The following is a 26,279-nucleotide window of genomic DNA, read 5'->3' on the forward strand; positions in this document are numbered from 1 at the left end:
ACTAGGACCCTGGCGTCATCATATGCCTAAATTTTAGTCACATGTCATGACTGTAATAACTCTATTCTTACCTAAAATTTAGGGCAGTTACTGCCTTTGTTCTGTCCGTGTCTCACAAGGATGATTGATTCCTTCAGGGATAAAATTTCTTTCTAAAATATGTAAAAAAAAAGTCAGTATGAGATTTCCCAGGAAATATAATTTAAGCCCATTGACTTCATCATCATTGCTGAAGGAAATACAAGCCCTACTTATCCTAAAAATGCTGAAACTTTATTAGTGTGAAGTATTTGCTTATATCTGTAATAATATAATATTATATGACATATAGTCATATAATGTTTTTTAGTTTTTGGAGCATTTTCACATACAATCTTGTTGAATATCTATGAGACCCATAGGATTGGAATTATTAGAAATATCTTGCTTTTACAAATGAGGAAGTGGGTTCTGAGTGGTAAATCAACTTTTCCCTGTGTAATAACAGCTACTAATTATGACAGCAAGGAGTTTATTTCAGGCCTCCGGATTTACAAATCCCATCCTATTACCCCTGTGTCATATTCCCTCTTCACACATATAGGACCATATACAATAGCTGTGTTAGATCAATAGTTAGATATGTAGACTAGTAGCCAAGTGCCTCTACAATAACATTTTTAAATGTTGTAGTATGATTGCATGCCAACTTATGAGACCTGCTCTGCAATTATCACAGTGTTTTCAAATTCTCTACTTGTTAACATATAAGATTAAGTCTTTTAAATCTGAGTAAATTCATCTTAGATATTGTGGAGAAAAAGTGAAACTCCTTTAATCTAAAATGTCTCTCTTTATGCACACACACACACACACACACACACACACAGGGTCATTTGAAAGCATTTTTTTTTTATTATCTATTTTTGCTGATAGTCTGATCTGACACAAATTGTTTAAAATGTATTGTGAAAGATGTGTACTTCAGATATGTTATCTTATGTCTGATTTGAATATTTGAAGAGCTAGTATAAAATAGAAGTTGAAATTAATTTATCTTCTGTAAAACACGTGAGAAATATTCAGAGATGCTTAAAGACAGAATGAGTAATTCAAATCTGGCTGTAGATAAGAATTTCCTGATAAGGAGCGTTGATATTTACTTCGATGTCACCAAAAGAGGTTGTGGAATTTGTTTTTCTGGGATATTTAATTCATGTGGTTTAGGTATCACCCTATGTGGGGGCAGGGCCATGGATTTAATAATCTGATGTGAACCTGTAATATTGTGAGATCACAATTATCTTCCTGGTTTATTGAAATAATTGGTGTTATTTAGAAATTGCAGGAGAAGAAGCAGGATCTGGTTTTTTCCTTCTCTCTCTCTCTCTCATACACACACACACACACACACACACAGAATCAAAGGGGAAATATATCATTTTTAAGAACTTAAGTGCACATCATCCTGTCCTAACTGAAGTGATAGCACGAAAGCTGTCTGTGGTGGAAACAGGAAACATTAGTGATACATGCCGAGTTACGCATCTTTGTATCTTTCTTCAGGTTCAGCTCAATGTATGCCGATTCTAATTAGCACATTTTGTGCCTCAGCGAGTAGCTCCCCTTTAGCTCTGCTTGGGGAGTTTTTTTTTAGCTTCCATCCTGCTCATAAACACTGCCACCCCCTCCCTCCTTCTCTCTTTACAAATGTTACAACACAATCAGAAATTTCCTCTTTTCTTTCCTTCCTGCATTATCAGCAGGTTCCCTTGCGTCAGAAGCAGAGAAAGAAAACTCAAGGTAATTAGATCTCTTTTGTTTCTTTATCCCCTTTTTGTGTGCGTGAGTGAGGGTTTTCTGTCCGATGCCTTCTTTGGGATCAGATTTTTGTCCGTCTTAATGCTAATATCAGAAGGTGGATGGCAGATTAAATTTTTGGTTATTTTTGGATCGATTTTAAGAAATGACGGCATGCTGTTCATTTGGATTAATCCCTCGGGGTATGTCAATAAAGCTCAGAAAAGCCGGCACTGAGTGGGGAAGTGGCTGTGTTTCGGTGGACATTAACCCTTCTCCATCTGTTGCATAAGGACTGCTATTATTTTGGAAGGAGCTGTGTTAGTGCAATGATGTGCCTGTCAGCCTCACCATTTTCATTTATTTCAACTTACTCTTGCTGAATAATATTCTTAGACTAACACTTGCATTCTAGTCTCACTGTTTCTTTGGTCCTATCTTGTACCTCCTAAGCACCAAATGAATGCTTAAAAATAAAATAAAGAAACAAGCCTTTTTTTTTTCTTTTTTTTTTTTTTTTTGCATTTACTGTGCATAAATCTTGGTAAAAAAATCCAACTCCCAAGAGGTAAACAATTAACAGTTACCTTTCACTCTGTCACATACACCAGGGTAATATGTTACCTACCTCTTCATATAATTGTTGCAGGGTTTTTCACGATGAGTCGGAGGAGGATATCCTGTAAAGACCTGGGACATGCTGACTGCCAAGGGTGGCTGTATAAGAAAAAAGAAAAAGGAACTTTCCTGAGCAACAAATGGAAAAAGTTCTGGGTAGTGCTGAAGGGAACGTCGCTATACTGGTACAACAATCAAATGGTGAGTCTACTGTCTTCCTCTCCTTTTCAGCCGCTTGGACAAGGGTGGATTAAAGAGCACTGAGGAGCAGGTGGGCCCTATGGGAAAGTTCATTTTTATTTCTGGGACTTGGAATAGAGCTAATAAACAAATAAGTTCTAGAAACCATTCCTGATCCAAGAGATATGTAGGTTATTCTACTATTATTTTATACAAGAGAAAAATCATCCTGCTTGACTCATCTTTGGTTGGAGAAGCGTGTCCCAATTTATATCCTCGCTGAAGGAGGGTTTCCGTGTCTATTAATGTTACTAGTCCATGACAAATTGTACTCATTTCAGGATTTACATGGACAGCACTTTATCTGGAAACTTTGTGTTATTAAGATTTCTACGAAAAAAGGGCATCAGCTTTAAGACCTGTCGGGGGTGTAAATTGATTCAGTCCACAGAACGTATTTTCCTTTCTCCTTCTTTACTGTGTTCTCCTCTGCCCTTCTTTATCGGGTGGGTTGGTTTTGGACTCACTAACCTGCACTGTGTTGCCGACTGTTGGCTCTTGCACCTTGGCACGCTAAGTGATGGCATTAAAGAGGGATGGATGATCAGACAACATTTGAAAAGAAAGTTGCCTAATTTATCTTTAATCAGCAGTACACTTCTGTGGTCTGCTTCACAGGCTAGTTTTCTGTTGGGAAGGGCTGGAAATAAAGTTATTGTTAGAAGGTTTGCTGATCTTTCCTGGCTGGAAACATTTTGAGGACAACGATGTTGTTGAATAGTGAATGAATAGAGACTTTTCATATAGTAATTCTTTCTACTAACCCCCGGTAGCCAATTGCTGATCTCAGGAGAGCTGGAGTTTCTTTTGGGGTCTAGTGAAGATCAGCAATGGATGTCCTTTAATCAATTAAGGGGAAATTACTTAGGGATTGCCCATAAGCAAGATTTTTTTTTCCACGTGACACCATTCTTCTAAAATGGCTTGTGGATGCCCATCATTCAAGCAGCAGAGCTTTAGAGCATGTAACTTCATAAATGTAATGTAAGTGCTGGGTGTAGTTTGTAGGTAAGATTTTTAGTAGATAAATTTACATTCATTGGCAATTAATAAGAAATTTATGTTACCCATGTGCCCCAAGCCACCTGTCCTATAAAGGTTTGGTAAGACTGGACCCAAATCCAACTCCAGTGCTCTGGAATAAGCATTCTCCCTCCCACCCTCACGCTTCTCTCCCTACAACTCCTCCCCAGTCCCCTGTTCTCAAGCTTATTGCTTTGGTTTCACCCCATGCAAAACGTCGTACAAAATCTTTCACTGAGTTCCATAAAAATATATTTTTTCGAGGCTTCAGTGAGCTTTAACAACTTTATTGAAGATTTGGGAGGGTTGCAAGAAAGAATCACCTTGCAGAGTATGCAATATCCCACTATGTCCCTTCTCTCTTTTCATCTCCCCTTCTGGATACAGTCATCATCTCTTGTCTAAGGTGGAATAGTTTCACCCAATTTAAGGCAACGTGGGACTGGGGTCTCACTTTCTATCCTCAGGAATTGTTCCTAAATGAACACAGCTTTTTTCTTAAGAGGAATTAAGGTCAATATAAATTTCTTCCTCTTGTTTCATATTATTTTAGGCTCTTGCTTTTGGGTAGTTGTGGCAAGTGATAATCTGCATCTTTTATAAAATGAGAGGACTTATTGATACACCTTCTAACACCCTCTGGGAATTTCCAGAGGCTGTTGGAAGGATTGGGTGTTGACGGGGCATGGCACATCGTGGGAAGTAACAAACTCAGATATAAGTATGGCATTAATTTTCTTAAACAAATTATGTTCTGAGTGCTGTCTGTCTTCATAGAATTTAAAGGAAGCCCCCTCTGAACACATGGTTACAGATTCGGCTGATGTGTCTTCGTTGGCTCATTTGGCTAAAACTTCTCTCATAGCAGCAACTTACAGGACAGTTACCTATTTTGGGTCTTAGGAATCAACTGCTTCCATAGGGAGCAGAAGTGTCGGCTGAGATGAGATTTGAAAGAGGAAAAGGAGAGAGCATCAGACACACTCAAGCATCCAGTCCTCACTTGGCCTTCATTCAAATCTATAAAGCAGTATTCAGGTAGCAAATCACGTATTTAAATAGAGTTAGATTAGCAACATTGAAGGGAGAATGAGTTTACTGTTATCTGGCCTTGGAATTACCCTAATAAACTAGTGGTATCTAACAGAAGGACCTTCCAACTCCTCAGCCTATGACTCTGTTATAGAGGAATTCTCTCTCTTTACACACACACATACACACACCCCCACAAGAGTGGGTGTACATGCATACCCTGACATCTTAATTATATGTTTGTTACAGGGGGAAAAAAAGGCTACTCAATGAACACTTAATTAGCAGTCATATTCCTGGTATCTGTGTGAATGTCAACTGTGAAATAAGAGCCAAACACATATCCTCAAGCTAAGAACATTTATTTACTTTCTGCCACCCAAGGAATTCAGATTCAACAAAGTAGCTCCCAAGGCACCTACGCCTAATGAGCAAACTTCTCGTTATTCTCCCTTCCCTAGTCCTTATTTTTTCTTCCATGGCCTGATGCTGGGAGGTAATGGAGCCAATAGCCGCCCAGCAAGAACCACCTCTTATTGAATGCCTACTGTTATGCTAAGGGATATGCTAGGTGCCTTTCACACATGCTCTTTCTTCTCAGAAACACCCTCCGAGGTAGTAATTGTCACCATGTTTTGAAAGTTGGGAAGGCTGAGACTCAGGGAGATTGTGTGCGTAGCCCCAGGTGACACAAGTAGTAAAGTGGGTAAAACAGATCACCTTAAGCCCCTTTGACTCCGCGGCCAGGCTTGTTGCCATATGCCGGCCTGACCCCATGCAGACACCGGGATAAATGACTGTTTCCAGTAGGGTTCTGAGGGAACAGCTCTAGAGATGGAAGCTAGGGCAATTCTTATATGAAAGTAGGACAATCTCATGGGATCCCTTTGCTTGTCTCTATTGCTCTCTGACACTACCTGAGGAGAGGTGTCACCCTCACCATTCTGGACACCTCTCTGTTGAACTGCTACCCAGTGATGGAGGCATGGTGTACCTTCTTCCTTCATGACACTTTATGCTTCAGACAGTCCTACCCGGATTTCCTTGAGAAAGGTCAAGTCCAGACACTCAGCTGCCATTTTCACACCCCGTATTACGTGCTTAGACTGTGTTACAGCACGCAGGAGTGCATGCCAGGTCTTACAAAACCATATTCAAGTTTTACACCCATAAAAATCCAGGCTGGTCACAGTCCTGCATTTGCAATCCGCACAACTGTTTTCCCTTTCCCCTTGGATAAAGTATAAATTTCTTTCCTCGCTTGTGAGAGTCTCCTGACCTGCATCTCTCTTACTGTGCCCCCCTCCCCTTCGCCACTCAACCTTCAACCACAGAATTTTTTTTTTAATTCCTTGTTAGCATCACATATACTGACACTCTCTTTAAACCTTTTCGCACATGCTGTTGCTCTGCTCAGAAAATTGTTTGTCTCCATGCCCAAGTCTTTCTCCCACACAATCCCACTGACCTCCTCAGAAGTCAAATTTTAGCTTAAGTAGCTTTTCTTCTACATGGTCTTACTTTATCCTCTGACCTAATTCAGAGTGCTTCTGCCTATTCCCATAGGCAGCTTATACTTTTCTCAGTTTTATACTCCTCTTTCTCTTTTGCACGTGTTTGTTAGGCTTTCTGTTTTGCATAACTGATAATCTCTGTAGGACAGGACCACAAGTATATTAGTGCGGTGTCTGACGCTTACTAGGCACTCAATTAATATTTGTTGATTTCATATACTATATAAGGTTTAGGAGTCATCAGCATTTACATTACCCCTGGGAATTTGGAGAAATGGGATGGTTAAAGACTGCTTTTGATGGAAAGTAATTTTCCAGTGAAGAGATTTCCACTTGTATTCTTATAAATAGATACAGGAAAAGCACAATTTGAGATTTGCTAGAAGGCCTCCATGATCCTAAGCAGGTCCTGCACATTTGCTCCCATTTGGTGACATTTTAGTAGGGGCTATTTTTCTTAAAGATTATTTCTAACCATGTCTCCCGGCTGTAAACAAGGGTCTGTTGATCAAGATCACCATACTGGGGGCAGAAATGTAGAAAGGGAGGTGGCAGGTTTCCCAGGGAAATCCCCTGCGCTCCAGCACTTCACCTGGATTTCAGGCACAGCTGGAGAAGTTTGGGACCAACTTCTCTCTGGTGAAGGAGGAGCAAAGTTCTGAGTGACTGTTTTCCTTCAGGCGTGCCACTGTAAATTAGTGACAAGATAAGTCCTTAAGATGTTGTTACTTAGTTATTAAAACTATCTTACATTTTTAAGGTTTTAGATTTTCCCAGTTTTGCTATAACTTATTTTTCTTTTATAAGAATTCTTAATTAAAATCTTGCTTCATCTCCTGGGAAATATATTTTGGATTTTATTTATACCCCAGATTATAAAGTAAATGTATATTATGTAACTCATTTAAAATTAGTGAAGTTCTGAAATGTTTCTATTCAGAGAACATTTACTCATCTCAGCGGTGTATTTTCTTACGTTATCCAGTAGCGTGTGTGGACTATTAAAATACATCAAGGGGATGTATACATTATGCTGGTATACAACTTGGAGGCATTGCCTAAACAATTTAGGCTTTAATTAACAAAGCACAGTTTAATATTAGTTACAGAGAATTGATTTAAAATTTTTTCTTTTTTTTGAAGATTTTATTTATTTATTTGACAGAGAGAGACACAGCAAGAGAGGGAACACAGCAGGGGGAGTGGGAGAGGGAGAAGCAGGCTTCCCACCGAGCAGGGAGCCCAATGTGACACGGGGCTTGATCCCAGGACCCTGGGATCATGACCTGAGCCGAAGGCAGGTGCTTAATGACTGAGCCACCCAGGCTCCCTAAAAAATTTTCTTTTTAAGTGAACCCAACATGAAAAGTTTATCATCCATCCACCTACTCATCCACCTATCCACCCACTTACTTATCCTTCTACCAGTATTACTGAGATCTTAAAAATAATTTGGACTAACAGTTGTAGATGCTATTATAGGAATAAAAAATAAGAGACTACATTTCTTCTCTCTGTTAAGAGCTTCTAGACTGGTAGAGGAGAAAGAGCTGTGTAAATGACATAATCAAAGAAAGATTGATGAAAAAAATGGCTCTGAGATTGAGCAGTACAGATGAATTCTGTAAATTCTAGGGTAAGGGGAAATAGTTTGGGCCAAATGTGAGGGAGTTCTGCCACAGTGATTTTTTTTTTTTTTTTAATCTCTGGAAGTTTTTCACTCTCTCTCTTTTTTCCTATCTAGAAGGTATATTTTTCCTTTTTTTTTTTTAAAGAAAATAAAATCATTTTCCAAAGCTGTATGATTTCCTTGGTCAAAGATTTCCTTTCTGAGGTAAACACAGTTTTCACCAATCAGAAAACATTATTTCTATGCATTGCAGTGAATATAGAAAATTTTCAGGGAGAAGGTTCTCTTAAGACCTGCCTTGGAAGACAGATTTTTTTTTTTTCCCCAGGGAAGTAGGGTGGGGGGTTGGGCATTCCAATTAGGGGACTATGTGAACAAAGGAATGAAAATATAAATGAGCTGTGCCAACCCACTGTGTTGGGCATTATATTGAATTCCCATAACCTAGCAAGAGAGAGATTATTATTCCCATTTTTCAAGGGAGTTTACTGAAGCTTAGGGAATTGAAGTAACTTGCTCGAAGTCGAGTAAAGAGTAAATGGCAGAGCTGGGATTAAAAAACAAGATCTGCCAATACCAAGGCCAGGCTCTTTTCCCTGGGCTGCTTGGTGTCCCCACTGAGAGGTGAGCCAGGGCCGGTACATGGGGGCATCAAAGGCACTGTTCAGGAATGCGGATTTGGTCCAGTGGGTAGTGGGGAGCCACTGTCGGTTCTTGAGTCTGAAAATGATCTAATGAAATTAGCAAGTGAAAATATTAACCTAGCAGTGATAAGTGGGATGTATGGAGAATAAAGGAGCTTCCAGAAGGTCAGTTAGTAGATATGACAAAATGCAGACACTGAGACAGGAACTCCTGGCCTGTAGTAGACACAGTGAGAATGTGGGACATGTTTAACAGTAAGAAATGGCAAAGTCTATCGAGTGCTTGGGTATAAGACACAAAACATTTGAGGCTAAAATAAGAATGATTCCAAGTTTTGGAGCCTGGGAGATTGAGAAAATAATATGAAAACTGAGGGAGGAAGAATATGGTTAAAAATGTGAATTTCCTTTAGACTCATTGTCTTTTACTGTTTTGGTCTTTTACTGTTTCTTTTAGTTTTGTACATTCTATCTTTGTATAAAATTACTAGAAACCTGCATCGTTGCCTAGTTAAGTAACTGTTCATTGATTTCATTTGTTCTATTGCATCAACAATTCAAGGGAGGCTCGGGGCCCCTGGGCCTCACATAAAAAAGGTGAATCGACCAACTCTTTATTTCATTTGAACTGATGAGGTTTGAGGTTAATATCTGGTTTAATGCATATTATGCAGACTTTTCCGTTTTTGAGAATCCTGTCTGCCTGCCCAGCTGTGACCTGTTTCCTCCCTCACTGTCTGAGTTCAAGCAATTGGGTCTGTATCATGTTTTGGTCTTTAGCTGCATTTGTGTTTCATGTGAATTTCAGAGGAAGGGATTTTTTTCTTGGAATCAGTTTTATGAGAATCTCTACAGCAACGATCTAATTGGTTTTTAGATTAGGCAGAATTTACTTTTGCAGAAAATGATACTTGAAAGCCAGAATTTCTCTTTTTGTGAGGCAACTCCTCTGAAAGTTTCAGTGAATATAAAGTGTCTTTCTTTCAGATAAGAAAAATAAAGAATGAATTCATTTTTCCTTGGAAAAAGACACTTAAGTCTTCTGCACCTTTCATTAGCAGTCACCTATTAGCATAGATTTTGGAAAAATGTCTGCATGGGTTTACCGTAGATTGGAAAAAATTTCTGAGGAATTTATGAATACTTCAATCAGAGCTGCTTATATTCTTTTTTTCATCTTTTACCCACTACAGTGTAAACACCTGAGGGTATATTCTTTACATGTCTGGTTTAAACTGTGTCACTAGAGCTTAGAGCTAGTAGGTACAGAGTGGGCACCAATATTGTTTGAATGAATTACTTATTATATTGCTTAATCATCAATTAGTTATATAAATCAATTAATCAAAGCATTATTGAACACCTTATGTGTTCCCCCAATTATACCCAAATGAGATGCTTTATTAATAATGGGCGTCTAATTTATTTGAACTTCATTTATTGTGTTAATCAACAACCAACTTCTGAGTGTATCCTGAACAAAATTCCAATATTTAAAAATGTTTCTTCAGAGAAGGCAATTCAGTCTAATTGTGTAAAATTGATAAACTCTCTGCCAACCTATGTTCCTAGAGTTTGTACTGGAAAGGGGAAATTGGAAGGTGTAATACTGACAGTCTACACAGGGCAAAATAGGATGTTTTAGCAGCTGTAAGTGAGCAGTTTACCCCAAGGTGACGACTCATGGCTGAAAAGGATTGTCTAGGGTACGACTCGAAAATCTGAACGTAAGAATAATTGAGGACTTTTTGAATTCTGTTACTTCCCTTGTTAAAATTTCAGGTATGTGGGACTTTGGTTTAATTTACTTATTGTCTCTGATGCTATCTGTCGCTGTGTCCTAACATTTATTTTCCTTGGTAGGTCCCAGAATGGATTTCTAGAATAATGGTCTCCCACTAAAGCTTTATGATCAGCTCAGTCTCTACTTGGGGCAGGCTGTTTTTAATAACTTATTGTTGCTCAACTCATATGATGTGGGAACAATGGCTTGTGTTGCCAGTATGATTCTCCTTTAAAATCTTTCCAAACTTTACCTAATCAATTGTGAAACACCAAGACTATGAAATCCTTTGTTTCTTTTGTCTTGTTCTCAGGAGGCAGTGATATGCTTGGGCACTGCCGATTTGGAAGAGGATACCAGAGTTAATGATGTAGGTTGGGTAGTAAGAGAGGACCATCCTTTAAGCTCACAGCACTGACTGATGTGCTCATGCAGGGGATGCGGCACTGTCCTTCCTCACATGCTTTTGCGGGTGTCTCCACGACTTCTCTCTGTTTTACTTTATCTGTTTTTGGTACAATCCATCTTCTTGCTTGTTGGAAATTTAAGTTAATTTTGAAAATGCTTAAAAATTTTATAAAATAATATGTGTTCATTTAGAAAAATTAGAAAATAAAATTAAGCAAAATAAAAAAAAGAAGACAGCTAAGGAGGCAAACAGAAAGAAATGAATGAAGACCATTTACTTATTTATTTATTTATTTATTTAAATTTATTCTTTTTTTTTTTAAAGATTTTATTTATTTATTTGACAGAGAGATAGCGAGAGCAGGAACACAAGCAGGGGGAGTGGGAGAGGGAGAAGCAGGCTTCCCGCTGAGCAGGGAGCCCTACGTGGGGCTCAATCCCAGGACCCTGGGATCATGACTTGAGCCGAAGGCAGACACTTAACGACTGAGCCACCCAGGAGCCCAGATCATTTATTTATTTAAATGAATCACAATCTTACCACCTTGAGGTGTTCACTGTAAGCATTTTGGTGTATATGTTTCCAATTTTTTTCTATGTTTTCCAAAAATAAAATGATATTATGTGTAATATTGTAACTTGATTTTCTCCCTAAGCAATATATTATCAGTATATTTTCCTGTCAACACATATACATCTACATCATTTCTAGTAGCTGTAATACATATAGTTATAACATAGTTTATCAATCCATAGAATTTAAAATCAGAAATGCCTTTTATTCTAAAACTTCTTAAAATAACCAACAAGTGATAGAATACAGAGGCACACATATACTAACTTAAAAATAAAGTGATACATATTTTTAACTTATATGTATAAATATATGTATGTTTATATAGCCATTAGTATGTGTATAAATATTAATATCTGTATAAATATATTGATATGTGTGTATACATACATGTATGTATGTGTCTGTGTATATAACTTATAAATTCTTTTAAGCAAGCAGCAGGAAGTTGGATTTCACCAGCATGGTATAAGGGAGAAACATCACCTGGATTTTAGTCTTGCAGTTTCTTACAAAGTGGGGTACCCCGAGGTCAGTGATGTAACTCTCTATGGATCCATTTTCTTACAAGTACACTTAGAACAAGAACGATCTTTACGTAATTCAGAGCAACTTTGAGAAGATCAAATGCACCTGAAAACAACAACAACAAAAAAATCAAAGGAATACACAAAGAAAGACAATTTTATATATGCTTAGGTGAAATGTGCTTGCATAATACCGTGATTTGGGGTTGTAAAAGAATTGGACTAAAGGTTTTTAGACACCGGAAATGGTTTCTTTTGGCAAGAATGGCCTATCCTGTGCTGGAGATTCTAAAAAATGCCCCTACTAACCCTGTGCAAAAGTTGATTTAAGCTATAAAACAGAGGAGTGAACTAGAAGGCCCTGGAGGATTCTTCAGCTCGGTAGCTCCTAACCTGGAGGAAGAATTCAGGTAATACATGATTGTGTGGTGAGGCTTGTGTGCACATTTCCCAAGCAATAGAATGACACGAGGCCCATGGGATGAGCTGAACTTTTGGTTACAGCTGAGGATTTTCCTGAGAAGTCATTATTTGCAGATTGATCATCCCTCTGGAGCAAGCTCTTTGAAGGGCCAAGAACCCAGCTGCTTCTACAGAAAAGCTCACTGATGAACTCATCAGTCATTGTGCTGCTGTGTTTGGCCCCCCTTAGAGCGCGTTTCAGGAACATTTCAAAAGGAAACTATGCAGTGGAAATTAAAACAAAAAATGAATATATTTTTTAAAGATTTTATTTATTTATTTGAGAGAGAGAGCGCACACCCGAGAGAGAGAGAGAGAGAGAGAGAGAGAGAGAGCGCGTGCACGCAGGAGTAGGGGGGAGGGGCAGAGGGAGAGGGAGAAGCAGACCCCCGCTGAGCGGGGAGCCCGATGCGGGGCTTGATCCCAGGACCCTGGGATCATGACCTGAGCCGAAGGCAGACACTTAACCGACTGAGCCACCCAGGCGCCCCTAAAACATTGAATATTTTTTAAAGGAGTCAGAATTTAGGAGAACATGTTTGAAACAATGTCTTCAAAAAAGACACACGGAAATAACATGCTATTGTCGAAGATGTCCCTGGATGTGGAATCAGGAAGACAGGTTCTACCCTGATGCTGCAGCTAGTTAACACTTGAAGCAAACCACCTGCTCTCTCTGCGCCTTCTTCCTTTTTTGTTTCACACATATGTGAATAGATGGCTCTCACTTGTGAAAGAGATGGTGCTCATTAACAACACATTAACCAGGATTTTCATACTTTGTCTTTTGAAAATTATTGTGGTAAATTCATTTTCGTTTACTGACAAATAATGAGTTTTGCAGTAGTATCTTTAAAAAATGTTTTAAATTTATTTTTTTTGTTTTTGAAGACTTGTAGTGAAATACACATAACAGGAAATTTCCCATTAATCGTTTTTGAGGATATAATTCAGTGGCAAGAAGTATATTCACATTATTATATGACTGTCTCCAGAACTCTCTTCATTTTACAAAACTAAAACTCTGTACTCAGTAAAGAGTAACTCCCCTTCTCTCCTTTCCTCCATTTCTGACAACCACCATTCTACCTGCTCCGTGAATTTGACTACTCCAGTAGCTTCTATGAGTGGAGTCACACAGGGTTTGCTCTCCTGTGACTGGTTTGTTTCACTCAGCGTAATGTCTGCAAGGTTCATGCATTTGTGGCATGGCTCAGATTTTCCTTTCTTTTTAAGGCTGGAATTCCATTGTATGTGCATACCACGTTTTGTTTATCCATTCATGTCTGTTGATAGACACTTTGGGTTGTGTCCACCTTTCGGCTGTCATGGACATTAGTGTACAAATATCTCTTTGAAATCTTGCTTTCAATTTTTTTTGTTATGTTCCCAGGAGTGGGATTGCTGGGTCATATGATAGTTCTATTTTTAATTTTTTGAGGAACTGACGTACTGTTTGACATAGAGGCTGCACTGTTTTTACATACCCCTCCAATAGTGTACAAGGGTTCCAATTTCTCCACATCCTCAACAACAATTGTTATTTTCTGTTATTTAAATTTTAAAAAATTTTAATTTTATTTATTTTTTAAAGATTTATTTATTTATTTGAGAGAGAGCATGTGAGGGGGAAGGGCAAAGGGAGAGGGAGAGAATCTCAAGCAGACTGCACTGAGCGCGGAGTCTGATCTCACAATCCTGAGATTATGACCTGAACCGAAATCAAGAGTTGGATGCTTAACTGACTGAGTCACTCAGGTGCCCTCTGTTTTTTAAAAAATTTTTTTGATAGTAGCCATTCTAATGATGTTAAGTATTATCTCACTGTAGTTTTGATTTGCATTTCCCTAATGATTCTTAACCTTGACCATGTTTTCATGTGCTTTTTGGCCATTTGTACTTCCTCTTTGGAGAAATATCTTTTCCCATTTTTGTTGGGGTTGAGTCATAGCTTAATGGCCCTTATGAAACTCACGAAAACAGTTTGAAGATATTTGAAAGTTCGTGAAGTATTGGAAGATTTAATATACATTGTATGAAGACAAGATTATGTATTATACTGACTGTGATTTTAAAAGAACCAACCTTATTTTTTTATTTCTCCTAAATTTCTAATTTTGAAAAAAATTGAACCAGATTTTTAATTTTCCTGAATGGTATTCCTTTATTTACTCTTCCCTCACTCTTGCTCTAACCATGGATGGTAGATAACGTTTATTAGATAGCAGGATATGCAGTTATTCTGTAATAATGAGATTTCATCAAATTTTTTCATATTCATTTAAAAACTTTTCTTCCTATGTGGTGCTTTCTCTTCTTTCCTTCCTTCCTTCCTCTTTCTTTCTTCTTTCCTTCCTCCCTTCCTCTCTCTCTCTTTATTTCTTTCCTGCTGAAGACACCAATCCTATGTAGGTGAAAATTATTTCTAGGGTTTTAAAGCTTCTGAAAGGTGAGAGAGGATGTGGACAGAGCCAGATCATGAAGGGCCTTGTGTGCTCAGGATTTTATATTACAGAGAACAGTAACACAAGACTCTTTTATATGGTGAGGTTTCCGTCTTAATTGTTTTTAAAATGATATTTCAGAAGGCAATAACTATTTTCATATGTCAGACTACCAGAAAGTTCACTAGTAACTTAATTTCATTTAAAATGTCATTCCATAAAAAGAGAATGGAAGAATACAGTAAGAATGCTAACTAGGCGACCTGATTTACAAATCATTGAATAGGATGCCAGTCACTTCTTGTTCACCACTGAAATGTGACCTAATATGATAGTGAGGTAGTCATAGCCTTGGGTGGTACTTAGGAGGAAATAATGAAGAGGGATTATGATGCCAAGCAGACGGAACCATGAGTAGAAACATTTCTGCGAGAGAAATGGCATCCTGTTATAGATTTCCCAGAAGCAGACCCTGGGATGAGGATTTGGGTACAAGCAGTGTATTTGGGAAGTGATACCAGAAATACTTGGAAAGGGAATAGGGAAGTGGGACAGGGTGGAAAGTTAGCTGGTAAAACTCTCCTTTGGGGGCAAATTAGGACTGGGGAACGGAAGCCCAGTTCTGCTGGGGAACTCTGAAAGCCTTTAGAAAACACGCACCTCCGAGTTTTCTCCCCAAGGGGCCAGGAGATGGGGCTATTTAAACACCGAGTCCCATCAGTCATGGCTGGAGGGCTCATCCTGAGAGGTGGAATCTGGCAGCCGGAGAAGCCCTCCCACAGAGAGGTGCAGGTGCTGTTGGTGGGGAGTCTGGCCAGCCTGGCCTGGCGGTGAGGAGGGGGGCACGTGGCTGGCTCACCCGCAGCATCTGCTACAAGTGCTCTGTGGTTTGCTTCCTTCAGATGGTTTTCTCTCCTCCTTAGAGCATCCTCCGAACCATCACGATGATCACCTGCAAAGTTACAGTCCATTTTTTATAATTCAGCCTGGGAATGTGTAGGTTTTGTAGGAAATTGAGTCTCAGTGTTTCTTAAACACATCTACCTAATATTTTCTATGTGGAATATCTATTTCTAGGCATTTATAAGAAGAGTCTCTTTACATTAAAATCTCATTATATTCATAAGGTAATGTTACATAAACTCAAATGCAATGAGATTTTAACAAAAACATAACCTAGGTAATATATGAACGATATAGGGAGCTTGCTAGCATTATGGTTATCCAAAGAATTTAAAATATTTTTTAAAAGATTTTATTTATTTATTTATTTATTTATTTATTTATTTATTTATTTATAGCATGAGTGGGGCCAGGAGCAGAGGGAGAGAGAGAATCCCAAGCAGATCTGTGCTATGGAGTCTGTAGCAGGCCTCAATCCCAGGACCCTGAGATCATGACCTGAGCTGAAATCAAGAGTCAGATGCTTAATTGACTGAGCCACCCAGATGCCCCTAAAATATTTTTTACAACGATTAATCTGATGCAAAGAAGACAAGGGAGAACTAAGACATAGAGACAGTTACTCAGAGGGCTCAGCTGACAATGGACAGAATAAAAACTTATTTTACTTCATCTTTCTCTTTCCGGATCATTCTTTGTCTTTTCTATTCCTTTTCCCCATTCTTATCATTGATGCCTGGGAATTAATGTCAATAAAATCTTAATTTTTAAAATAACTTGAACAGTTTTACAGCATGACCTGCCTCCGTGTTAACTCTAGTTAGCCTCGATCTGGTTTTATCTGCCTTTTCATTGTGTGGACCCTGACCCGAGAGGTTACATGCTCTGCTTGAGATCACACAGTCAGGGGCTTGCATTGAAATATTCCGATTCCAAATCTGGGATTCTTCTTCTGTGCATCCATCGAGTGTAGATTCTCTTCTATTTTAGCTCCTGGTTGAGACCGTTCCATCTCATATTTAGAATTAGTTAACCGGTTCCGGATTAGTTAACCGGTTCTGGTCTGAGTTCTGTTTCTTTAACAGTAACCCCATAACATTCCCATTTTATGTTGCCTACCTAGTTTGGTGACGAGATTAAAAACCGATCAGTTTCATGAATTCTGACACTCAGATGTGATTAATTTCCCTCCACTGGCTAAGAAGGTAGTACCTCGATGGCCTATGGTTAGCACTCAGTAAGTGTTAGCTATTATTAGATGTTTCTCAAGTTTGTCATGTTCCTTAACAGGATTTCAGGCTTCGTCACTGCCAGCCCTACTTGCCATATCTAGAAGAGAGGAAGACAATACAAAGGCAAACATCATTTTTTCTTGCTTCCCTTGCAGTGCTTGTCACAGCCCAGTGCTAATAAGCTCAGCTCTCTGCCTGCAGGTCCAGGTAATACTTGCAGAATGTGCATGCGTTTCCTTTTCTGAAAGGAAGAGGAAGATGAGCTGCTTATCGGAACAGAGCAGCGTGGTGGCCTCTAGCGCAAGCAGAGAATGAGGGAGCTTTGGGGTTCCATGCAATTCTTTTATGTGTGTGGGGGGAATGTCAGAAGAAACTACTTAAAACTATCTTAAAAAATACCAATGTTGCTACTAAAAGTCCCTAGCCTATGTTCCAACCACTATGTATAGTCAAAATTCTGGGCTCTAAGGTCTCTTGGAGTAGTCGTTATAATTTGTGTGGGGTGACATCACCATGTTTAGATTCAGTTAGGTTCATTTGTTTCTGTTTGTTTTTAATTTTGGGAATTCCTTCATTTTTTTAGTTTTTTTTTTAAATAAAAATCATCTACCTAATTCCAAAGTCAAAACTGTAACAAATGACGACCAGATAAGTCTTGCTCTCATTTCTATTTCTCTACCCTCTCTTTTCCCTCCTTTTATGTTTGCATTTCCTGCATGGTTTCCTTCTACAGATACAGGCAAGTATGTTTGCGGAGGCATATACTATCTCTTTTTGTACATAAAATTTGCATACTATATCTACCATCCTGTATCTTACTTTTTCTCTTACTCTGTCTGGGAGGTTACTCTATATGTATATTATGTTATTCATTGCATGTGGATGCTGCAGTGTAATCAACAGTCTCCTGATGATACACATTTGATTCTTTTGTTCTTGCAAATAATGTTGCCATGCACATGTTACTACACATATTTATATTTAGGACAGATCCTAGAAGTTGAATTTCTGGGTCAGAGGGTAAATGCAGTTTTGCCAGTTACTGCCCAGTTTTCTTCCATTGGGTTCCATTCTGCACCACCACCAACCATGTATGAAAATGTCTGTTTCTCTTTAGAACTGGAGCTTTCACGATTGTAGGTTCTCTTTTCTTTTCTTCCATATTGGTTTGTATTTTAGAGACTGTAATTCAGATTTTATTAGTGGTCACAAGTCTGTGTGTACTGTGAGGACTTAGTAACAACTGTTCAAGATGACATGAGAAAGGATGGCTCTGCTTAGAGCTTAGATTTTGCCTGTTTCCAGCATGCTGGGGGTTTGAGGGCAGAACTGAGCAACCCATGGGTTTATTTGGAGAAAATGGAGTTTTGCAGCTTCTCCTGATTCTGATATTCACTGGATAACCTCACTTACGTTTATTTCAAGTCATTGCAAGAATGTTAAATCCATATTCACATGTAAACACAAAAACATCTTACAAAGAAACATACATTTTGTTTTCTAAACTATTTTTTTTCCTCCAATTTAAGATTCTATTCATTTAAAGACCTACAGTTTATTTAATATCAGGTTTTGGGGGGAAGTGAAGCACTAAAAATACTTATAGATTCTAAGGTGCCTCCTGATTTCAGAATTATTGAAGTGTAAAAAAATCAGGTTTCTTAGAATCAGAGAACTATGATTCTATTGAGAATAGAGAGATAATTATACTTTTTATTTTTAGCCATGAAATGTATAACAGTTTCCTATATCACACTTCCTTTGTTTCTGGTTTGGTCTTCTTTAACCTACTTACTCTGGAATATATATATCACTCTTATTTTTCTAGGTCTGTCCTTCTACCTTTCTGATATATGTAGATACTTATGAAGTAATTTTGTCTATTTTGAAAGGTATTTGTAGTATGAAAGAGCCAAACATTATCGATGGCAATGGATACTGATGTTTGCATTTAAATATTAAAATTTGGTGTCCCATTTTAATTAATTTTCAAAAATATGCCCGAAGTGTAGCAAATTCTATATAAAATATCTTTGTCTCTAAAATTCCTATAGTCCAAAACTGAAGCCATAATTTAGCTTAAGCCATAGAATATGGGAAATATTAAAACAATTTGTCTAAAGTTTGAACAAATCACATTGAGTCACCAATAGGAGCATCTGAGTCCTCATATTTTACCTTCTTTCAAGTCTTACTGATAGCCAAAGAGGAGGGAGTTCATTATGGATTTCTAGTCCCCAAACTTTCCTTGCATCTTATATTTTTATTTATTTATTTATTTTTAAAAAAGATTTTATTTATTTGACAGAGAGAGAGACAGTGAGAGAGGGAACACAAGCAGGGGGAGTGGGAGAGGGAGAAGCAGGCTTCCCGCGGAGCAGGGAGCCCTATGCAGGGCTCGATCCCAGGACCCTGGGTTCATGACCTGAGGCAAAGGCAGACGCTTAATGACTGAGCCACCCAGGCACTCCTGCATCTTATATTTTTAAAAACAATTTTATTGAAATATATTTGACGTATGGTAAGATTCACCCTATTAAAATTTACAGTTCAATAGTTTTGGGTAAATTTACTGAGTGATGAAGCCATTATAATGAATCAGGTTTAAATAATTTTCATGACATCAATAAAATCCTTCATGCTTATTTACAGTTAATCTTCGTTTCCAAACCTGACTCTAGTCAACCCCACTATTTTACTTTCTGTCTTTAGAGACTTGCCTTTTCTTTACATTTCACATAAAGGAATCGTACAGTAATATGTGGTTTCTTATTTCTGGCTTTCACTCAGCATCACGTTTTCAAGGTTCATCCATCTTTTAGCATGTGTCGATAGTTCACTAGACAATATTCCATTGTATGAGTAGACCACACTATTTATTTACCCATTGATGGATATTTAAATTGTTTCCAGTTTTGGGTTATTATGAATAATGCTGCTGCAAATATTTGCATGCACATCTTTGCATGGGCATAAGCTTTCATTTTTCTCGTGTAGATACCTGGGAGTGGAATTGCAGGGTTGTATGGTAATAATATGTTAATGTGTTTTAAAAATTGCCAAACAGTTTTCCAAAGTGGCTTCTGCATCTCATTTTAGCACTTTCTTTATTGTCAGAGGAAAAGGACAATGTTCCTGTCATTCATTCATTCATTCATAAAACTCCTTTCTTTATTTCACATGTATTGACTGCCTACATTGTCCCAAGTATTAATGATATAACAATAAATGACAAAATCATTTCCTTCAAAGTGCTCAGAGGCTTTTGGAGAAACAGAGAAATAGTCAGATAACTAAATACAGGAAGAGAAGTATAGAAGGAAAGCCTGCCTCTGGGCACAAAGAGGAGGAGACTTATTCTAGGCTTAGAGGAGCAGGGGAAAAGTTTTGGAGAAGGTCACACCTAAGTTGATTTGTGGAGCTACATCTAGGGGAGTGAAATTGGAAGGGCATTATAAATCTCAGAGCAGAAGGGCAACCTGCCCTGTTTATAGTCAGAACCCCTTTACTCTGATCAACTTTATTTTTTTCCATAGCAATTATTGCCTGCAATGGGCTATGTAATTTATGTTGATAAATGTGTTAATATGTTGAGCTATTGTCTGTTTTCCCTCAAGGGTAGAGATCTCTGTCTGTTTGTCCACTAATACACCCCAGATGTCTGACACAGTGCATGACACAAAGAAGGTACATATTAAATATTTGTTGAATAAATGAATGGGTAACACTAAGAGTTTTGATAAAAGTGTGTATTTAATGCTGTTTAATACAGCAACTGAAGATTAGATCCCACTGAGATGAACAAAATCAAAGTTGCTGGGGAAAGTGGATGGATTCATATGTGAGGAAGGAACTTTAAGATTGTTGAACATCATACCAGAAATGGAATAGCATTGTCTCACTTCGGAATTTAAGATAGACTTGGTAAGGCAAGACTTGGTAAGACAAACCAAAGGATGGTTTGATACCTCTGGCAAGAGAACAAGATTTTTTTTTTAAGATTTATTTATTTGAGAGAGAGAGGAGAGAGAGAGAAGCACAAGACTGAGGGGGGGAGGGACAGAGGGAGAGGGAGAGAGAGAATCCCAAGCAGACTCCCAGCTGAGTGTGGAGCCCAATGTGATAACCCTTAGATCATGACCTGAGCTGAAATCAAGAGTTGGACACTTAACTGATTGAGTCACCCAGGCGCCCCAAGAGAACAAGATTTTTTTACATTAGGATACAGAGGAAAAATTGCAGGTACTGATGCAGAACTTTCAAGTAACTTTTCAGAAAGTTAGGAACTATTGAGGAGGAAGGATACATTTGAGAAAAGTTATTTTGGTTAATATAACAAGGAACAAGGGATGTGAGGGGGTAGGAGGAGAAGAAGGAGGAAGAGGAGAAAACTGTCATTCCTTTAGGATTTTCTCAATGTGATTGTCATTTTTAAGGCATTTTTGCAAGTCAAATAGGCAAAGGCAATTTTTGACACAGTGATCTGTGAATTTGAATGCAGCTTCAATGTCTTCAGTACAGTAAAAAATGCCTTTGCTAACGAAGGAAGGATTTACTGAGGAAAAACTAAGGTATCTTTTACTCAAATTCATTTTGGTTCTTAGTTGAAGGACTCTCAGCCGTTTCAGTCGTGCAGAAAAAAATTCCACCGAATGAAGATTTATAATTGATTTATATTTCAGTTTTTGTTGATTGACTTTATATTGTTATCATCTAAGATGGGCTTTTTGTTCTGAAAATAAATTGTCTGCAGAATAATAATGCCATAAATTTGGTGTCAATTCTAATTCAGCTCAAATGGAAGCATAGTTTTTTCTTTGTTTGAATTTTTTGTTTATTTTTGGTTGAGTGAGGGGCCAGGGGGATTGGAGGAAATGAAATTGTGTAATGAAGCAGGCCTTGATCATGAAGGGCCTTACTGCTCTGCTGAGGCACTCAGACTTGGCCCAAGGGCCATTGGGAACTGTGCAGGATTTTAATGAGAGAAATGACATGAAGTGTGTTCAAGGAGTCACGATTTGCTGTGACTGTGATTTGGACACCAAATTGGAAGAAAGGACAAAATTAGAGGAAGATTGAGAGCAGTTTGCCAGACTTCACAGTAAGTGAGGTGAGAATCAGTGGTGAGCTGAAGGAGGTGCGAGGTGGTGCACGGAAGGAATCCCGGGACAGAGGCAGTGCCGATACATCTCCGTGATGACTTACATGCATGCTGAGAAGGGGATGGAAGAATCAAAGATGTCTGCCACATTTCCTTTCTTGACAACAGGATTGAAAGTGGTATCATTCAATGAAGTAGAGAACACAGGAGAAAGAGGAGCAGGCATTTTGTTGAATAAGATAATAAGTTTGGTGTTGATTTGTCACTCTTTGGGAGTGTCTAGTTTGTACAGCTATGACAAAATATCTCCAACTGGTAGCTTAAACAACAGTCATTGATTCCTCATGGTTCTGGAGACTGGGAAGTCTAAGATCAAGGTGCTGACAAACTCTGTCTGGTGAGGGCTTTCTTTCTGGAATGCAGATGGCTGCTTTTTTGCCATAACCTTACTTAGAGGAGAGAGAGAGTTGGGGGGCTCTGGTCTTTTCCTCTTTTTATAAGGGCACTGATCTGATCATGGGGGATTCATCCTCATGACTTCATTTAAAACTAATTACTTCCCAAAGGTTCCCACCTCCAAATACCATTACATTGGGGCTTAGGGCTTCAGAATAGGAATTTGGGGTTCACGGAAACAAATATCAATCTGTAACAGGGAACCTATGGAATACTCATATGAACAGATATGCTAGGCAGCTGGATCTCTGGGACAGGCGCTCAGGATTAAATCCCAGTTTGAGGTATAGATTTTGAATATGTGTGTACGTGGTGATACATGCAGCCATGGTAGTGCATATGGTCCCCTACAGAGAGTATTGGAATGAGAAGAGATTAGGTTTGTGTTTGGAAGTCCGGGGAACACTGACATTTAAGAAACAGGCAAGAGAAGAGGACCTCATGAAAGCAAACAAGGAATAGTTGGAGGAGAAAGGGAGCAGTGGGAATATGTCAAAAAAGCAAGAAATGAGGTATTTCTAGAGGGAGGCCTTGAGCTTTAGTATCAGTAACTAGAGTTCAGTCGAGTGAGGACCAAAAAAGGTAGATGGGACTTAGCAACATGAAACTCATTGGGGTTCATGTAACTACAGCTTCTGTGGGACAGTGGGCATAGAAATGAATGAGGGGAGGAAATAGAAGCAAATGGTGAATATAAGTTGTTTTCTTTCTAACACAATTATGGAAATTTATACCAAAAATATTTTAGCCTGACATAGGTTATGTTTTTTAATTGAGGTGAAATTCACATAAGATTATCCACTTTTTTTTTTTTTTTTTTTTTTTTTTAAAGAGGGAGTGGAAGGAGGGGCAGAGGGAGAGGGAGAGAGAGAATCTTAAGCAGGGGCATGCTGGGCATGGAGCCTGACACAGGGCTTGATCTCACAACCCTGAGATCATGACCTGAGCCAAAATCAAGAGTTGGATGCTCAACTGACTGAGCCACCCGGGCACCCCAAGATTATTCATTTTAAAGTGAGCAATCTTGTGGCATTTGGTACACTCACAATGTTGTGCAAGCACCACCTCTGTCTAGTTCCAAACATTTTCAACATACCAAAAGGAAAACCCGTACCCATTAAACAGTTTCTCCCTAGTCCCCACTTTCTCCAACCCCTGGCAACTACTCATCTGTGTTTTGTCTCTGTGGATTTATCTATTCTGGGTAGTTCACATAAATGGAATCGTATAATGTGTAATGTTTTGTGTCTGGCTTCTCTCACTTTGCTTAATGCTATTGAGGTTTATCCACATTGTAGCATGTATCAGCACTTCATTTGGTTTTATGGCTGAATATTCCATTGTACGGATATGCTACAATTTGTTTATCTATTCCCCTGTTGATGGGACTGTTTCTACCTTTTGGCTATTGTGAGTAATATTTCTGTGGACATGCACAGTCATATATTTATTTGAGGACCTGCTTTTGCTTCTTCTGGGTATATATCTAGGAGTAGACTTGCCAGAGCTGAACAGTTTTTCAAAACTATACTTTTATAAATGCTGATAAGAATCCACGGGAAGCATTGTGCATTATAGAAAAAGTTGATTTACACCGTCTATGTTCTTTAAGTACTTTACATTCTTTTTGAGATAGATTGGTGAAATGATGAGTAAACAGTTCATCAAGAAATAGATGAGTTGAATGAAAAAAATATATATATACATCATTTTTAAAGAGGGAAGTTCCCTTTAGAATTGAGTTTTGAGCCTTATAAGAAAAAAGTATTTCAAATGAAGAGTGTGGATAGATTAACTCATATAGGAGAGGGAAGATGGGACAGGCATAGGTTTGAATGCTTCATTTTAATTTTTCTGAAGAAAGAGTAGGGGTTGCACTCTGGTTGGAGATAGGGAAAGAGTTGGCCGTCCCTAAGCTGTGTCATGTTACTTCTCATGGAAAGATTCTGGAGGACTTAGCAGGAGAATATTAATGTCTCTCATAAAATATGTATCTGGATAAGTTCTATGCTGATTCAGGGAGGTATCTTTTGATTCTCTTTCATTTCATTATATGATCTCTATTCAATGTATATGATCTCTATAAACTTACTGCTAGGATTGACTCATTTATTCATATCTATTGTATGTATTTTTCTCAGGCAGAGAAGGCTGATGGATTTGTCAACCTGCCCGATTTCACTGTGGAGAGAGCATCTGAATGCAAGAAAAAGCAGTAAGTTGTTTTCCACAAAACCCTGAGCCAGAATCACATCCCTTCATAATTTTAGTTTCTCGAGTGATATGGTAACTTGGAAGTTAGTGAAGGTAACACCCAAATGTCTGAGAATTTTGAACTTTATGGGTTGGCATCCTAAACAACAGCGTAAGCTTTTAACCTCTTGTTTTCTGGAATTTCATTTTGTGGAACAGATGGATTATAAAACCCTGTGGAGCCTTGGCATGGCATATTTTTGACAACCGTGTCTGAGATGGAACGAAAAACAAGCTCCCATCCACGAGTGGCTGGGAGATCAGATGTCAAGATATTTTCTTGGTGAAGAGGATGACTAGTTCAATAGGACTCCCCAGAGCTGCAGATGTGATAGCAAAACCAGTTTCTTTTTCTTAGTTTATAACATTATTATCCTTGAAATAGAATTCCCCGAGAGATGTTGGACTTTGGGATTATACCCTGATATAATTTAAATCCAAAAGATTTGAGAACAGACAGGAACCAAAAAAAGTCATCAGCGTATGGTGTCCATTTTACTGAGAAGGGAGTAGCCCAGAGAGTCTGAGCTTGCCTAGAACTCGCAGGAGAGCCTCGCTGGTCAGCCAGCCGTATTCCCATTCACCTGCTCTTGCCGTGATAGCATCCAGCCACAGTTGGAAGATGTGCCCTCTTCACCTTTTTCTTGTTGTTGTTGTTCTTCTACCTCTGACATCCTTTTCTGTTTTATCAGAAAGACATTTATTTCCCTACTGACCTATGTTACCAATAGTGGCAATTGACTAGGTTTTTCTAAGAAAATGAATAAATGGTATTAGTTTTAAGTCTCTGCCACTCTAGTGTTGCTGCATGTATCCAGTGATACATAAGCTTGTGTTGATTTTCGTGGTTTTGACCAAACTGGTTATTTACCAAAATGCTGGCCTGTGCTGCAGGACTTTTGGTCTAATGATAAAGGGGAAACATTTCAGTGTTTGCTAATTTTCAGTGTTTTCTACTTTTCTATTAAACTGAGAATAAATATATTTTTCCTCTACTCATAGGGGGAGGCTTGGATATAATTTTTGATGTGTTGTCACACTGTGGAAGTTCTATGCTTGATTATTTTCCTACACATAGCATTCTTGTATGTATTTGACTGAATTTGAATAAATATTTTGCTTTATTGATCTGAGTATTTAACGGACACCTCTAAGACCGTAAACTTTAATTTATTGTCTCTTTCTAGCAAAGCAGTGAGCAAATGAAAATACAAGAATATGCCCATATGTTTTAAATAGAAACTATCCACTAGCCAAGACTCAGTCCTTTTCTGGATGTCTCAACATGATAAATTAATTCTCTGCTCTCTACATGAAGTAGAGATTAGGCAATGGGTATTTAATGTAACTAAATTATTTTTTGTAAATTTACAAAGAAAGCAGATGAATTTACCACACATATATTTGATTTACTTTCAAACCCATTGACAACAACACTAATTTCTAATTTTTAATGTGTCTGTGTTTTTTCCCCTTCAAGTGCTTTTAAGATCAGCCATCCACAGATCAAGATCTTTTATTTTGCAGCTGAGAATGCACAGGAAATGAGTGTGTAAGTAGAGAAAATTGCTAAATCTAATCTTTTTGGGAATAGATTACTTTGGTCAGGTGTTTGAATTTTAAGCATATGTTCATATCAATTCTTGTTAAAGCATT

General features: G+C 38.2%; 1 protein-coding gene across 5 annotated transcripts in view; it reads left to right on the forward strand.

Annotated features, from left to right (window-relative positions):
- IPCEF1 (interaction protein for cytohesin exchange factors 1) overlaps positions 1-26,279 on the forward strand; it is an 87,503-nt gene that overhangs the window by 11,789 nt on the left and 49,435 nt on the right. The window contains exons 1-5 of one of the 5 annotated variants that reach the window (XM_032407616.1): positions 1,132-1,161; positions 1,743-1,782; positions 2,429-2,598; positions 24,512-24,585; positions 26,104-26,175. In XM_032407616.1, coding sequence (XP_032263507.1) covers positions 1,147-1,161; positions 1,743-1,782; positions 2,429-2,598; positions 24,512-24,585; positions 26,104-26,175 — 371 coding nt within the window. In that variant the 5' untranslated portion in view covers positions 1,132-1,146. Of the gene's footprint in view, positions 1-1,131; positions 1,162-1,422; positions 1,783-1,804; positions 1,983-2,011; positions 2,348-2,428; positions 2,599-24,511; positions 24,586-26,103; positions 26,176-26,279 lie in introns of those variants that run through there. The other 4 variants (XM_032407615.1, XM_032407614.1, XM_032407617.1 and 1 more) reach the window with 4 other exon arrangements.

This window comes from Phoca vitulina, unplaced genomic scaffold, assembly GCF_004348235.1.
Source record: "Phoca vitulina isolate PV1807 unplaced genomic scaffold, GSC_HSeal_1.0 scaffold9, whole genome shotgun sequence".
Taxonomy (NCBI): domain Eukaryota; kingdom Metazoa; phylum Chordata; class Mammalia; order Carnivora; family Phocidae; genus Phoca; species Phoca vitulina.